Source organism: Alligator sinensis, unplaced genomic scaffold (genome assembly GCF_000455745.1).
Source record: "Alligator sinensis unplaced genomic scaffold, ASM45574v1 scaffold651_1, whole genome shotgun sequence".
Taxonomy (NCBI): Eukaryota; Metazoa; Chordata; order Crocodylia; family Alligatoridae; genus Alligator; species Alligator sinensis.
This window is the reverse complement of record NW_005842014.1, coordinates 101,050-103,194: the sequence shown is the minus strand read 5'-3', so window position 1 is coordinate 103,194 and position 2,145 is coordinate 101,050. Positions and strand designations below refer to the sequence as shown.

Here is a 2,145-nt window from a genome sequence, read left to right as displayed (position 1 = left end):
TGTTTATATAATATATATATATATATATATATATATATATATATATATATATAGCATTCTTTATTCTGTAGATCTGTATCAATGCAACAGAACTGCATATCATGTCATGTGCAGCCACACTGTCAATTCTGTTATTTTTATTCCATTGTTACATTCTTTTTAAAGCATTGTTGTACCCTGATCCTAGGTCTTCAATGAAACAGTCACAACCATGTCCATATTTTTCCAAAATAATTACTGTTCATTTCAAACCTAGCAATGCGTCTCAGAATATTATTTCCTAACTTTTTTTGCCTTGAATGCATTTCATGTGTTATGATGCTAATTCACTTAGCTTTACAGAAGTGCTTTAATAGCCCACAGGCTTCCCAAATCTTGACTAAAATCTGTATCACTTGCAAGCTCTGCTACCTCCATGCTCACCTTTTGTGTCATTCCACTGATAGATGTGTTAAATATCAATCCTATCACGAAACTGAGGATAGGGGGAGGAACTTTACCCATACAGTTGAATACCAGCCATTAATTAATTAGATTCTGTCCAAAATCGTTGTTATGGGCAGTCTCTCTCAACATGCAATTATATCAGATATCTTAAGGTGTTAGCATTATATAATAGCAGGAAGTATAGCTATTATTGCTGCAAGAATCCAGAAATATAGGAAGGACTCCATAAAATGAAACTAAGAATACTAGACTGCAGTTGCTAGTGAAAAATTCAACTCCAATTTACTAATAAAACTTAGTACTACTCATCATACTTTTAGTAGAATGACTATTCATATACAGTGCTTGTTTTTAATATTAAACATAAAGGTACTCGTATATAGCCATTTTCTTCAAACCAAGATTGACATCTGAACGTAAAATGGGCTTACTCACAGAATTGGTTCCAAGAACTTGAAGTTTTGGTTCCCCCGACTCCAGCAACTTGGCCACCATGTGCAGAAAGCTTTCCACAAATGGTTTTATGCTTTGAGAATGGCAAGCCATCAGAAGTTGGTCCAATGCCTCCATGGCAATTAAAACATACCTGACAATGAATGAATGAATGAAGAGTAAGTACACACCTTCACGTTACGTTTAGACAAAAGGAAGCTCATCTCTTACTGTCGTTGTGGCCAATGCCTCTATCATAAATGGACAAATTTATGACAGGCATTTTAGCAAAGATAGGAACACAATGCAGGTAAGCAATAAGGGGCCCTTTGGGCATCAGAGCCGGGGGGCAACAAAGGCACCAGTCACAGGGCTCAAGTGCCTATACACTAATGCTAGGAGCATGGGGAGCAAGCAGGATGAACTAGCACTCCTGCTTGCAGAAAACACCTACGACTTAGTAGGGCTAAGAGAAACCTGGTGGGATTCTTCCCACGACTGGGCGGTACACATTGAGGGTTATAAGCTGTACAGAAAGGATAGAGTGGGGAAGAGAAGGGGAGGGGTTGCGCTCTATGTCAATGAGCGATATACATCGACCCTTATCAAAATGGAATCGAAGGAGGAGAAAGTAGAAGGATTGTGGGTTAGGTTACATGGAGGTCAAAGAGAAAGGGATTTGGTGGTAGGGGTCTGCTACAGACCCCCACACCAAGGGGAAGAACTAGATTTGGGGCTCCTGAGACAGCTCTCTGAGAGCATAAAAACTAGGGAGGCGGTAGTCATGGGGGACCTAAACTACCCAGACATCTGCTGGGAGATGCAGACAGCAAAGTCCCACCAATCACGCAGGTTCCTATCCTGTGTACAGGACCTCCACCTGATGCAGGAGGTGCATGGTCCCACTAGGGGGAATGCCTTACTGCCTTACTGGACCTGGTATTGGCAACGGGGGATGACATGGTATGAGCTCCATCCGAGGGTACTGAAGGCACAGTCGTCATTGCACAGCCACACAGACGTCATTGCACAGCCACTGGCGGGAATATTTGAACACTCACGGCGCACCAGCCAGGTCCTGGAGGCCTGGAAAAGGGCCAATGTGGTTCCCATTTTCAAGAAGGGGAGGAAGGAGGCAACTATAGGCCAGTCAGTCTCACCGCCATCCTAGGCAAAGTCTTTGAAAAAATTATCAAGGCTCACATTTGCGAGAGCCCAGCAGGACAAATTATGCTGAGGGGAAACCAGCACGGGTTTGTAGCAGGT

The 2,145-nt window shown here is 42.6% G+C and overlaps 1 protein-coding gene across 5 annotated transcripts in view; it reads right to left on the bottom strand.

Annotated features, from left to right (window-relative positions):
* EFR3A (EFR3 homolog A) overlaps nucleotides 1-2,145 on the bottom strand; it is a 156,078-nt gene that overhangs the window by 98,946 nt on the left and 54,987 nt on the right. For all 5 annotated transcript variants that reach the window (XM_025202103.1, XM_014519164.2, XM_025202102.1 and 2 more), the window contains one exon: nucleotides 883-1,033. In XM_025202103.1, coding sequence (XP_025057888.1) covers nucleotides 883-1,033 — 151 coding nt within the window. The remainder of the gene's footprint in view (nucleotides 1-882; nucleotides 1,034-2,145) is intronic.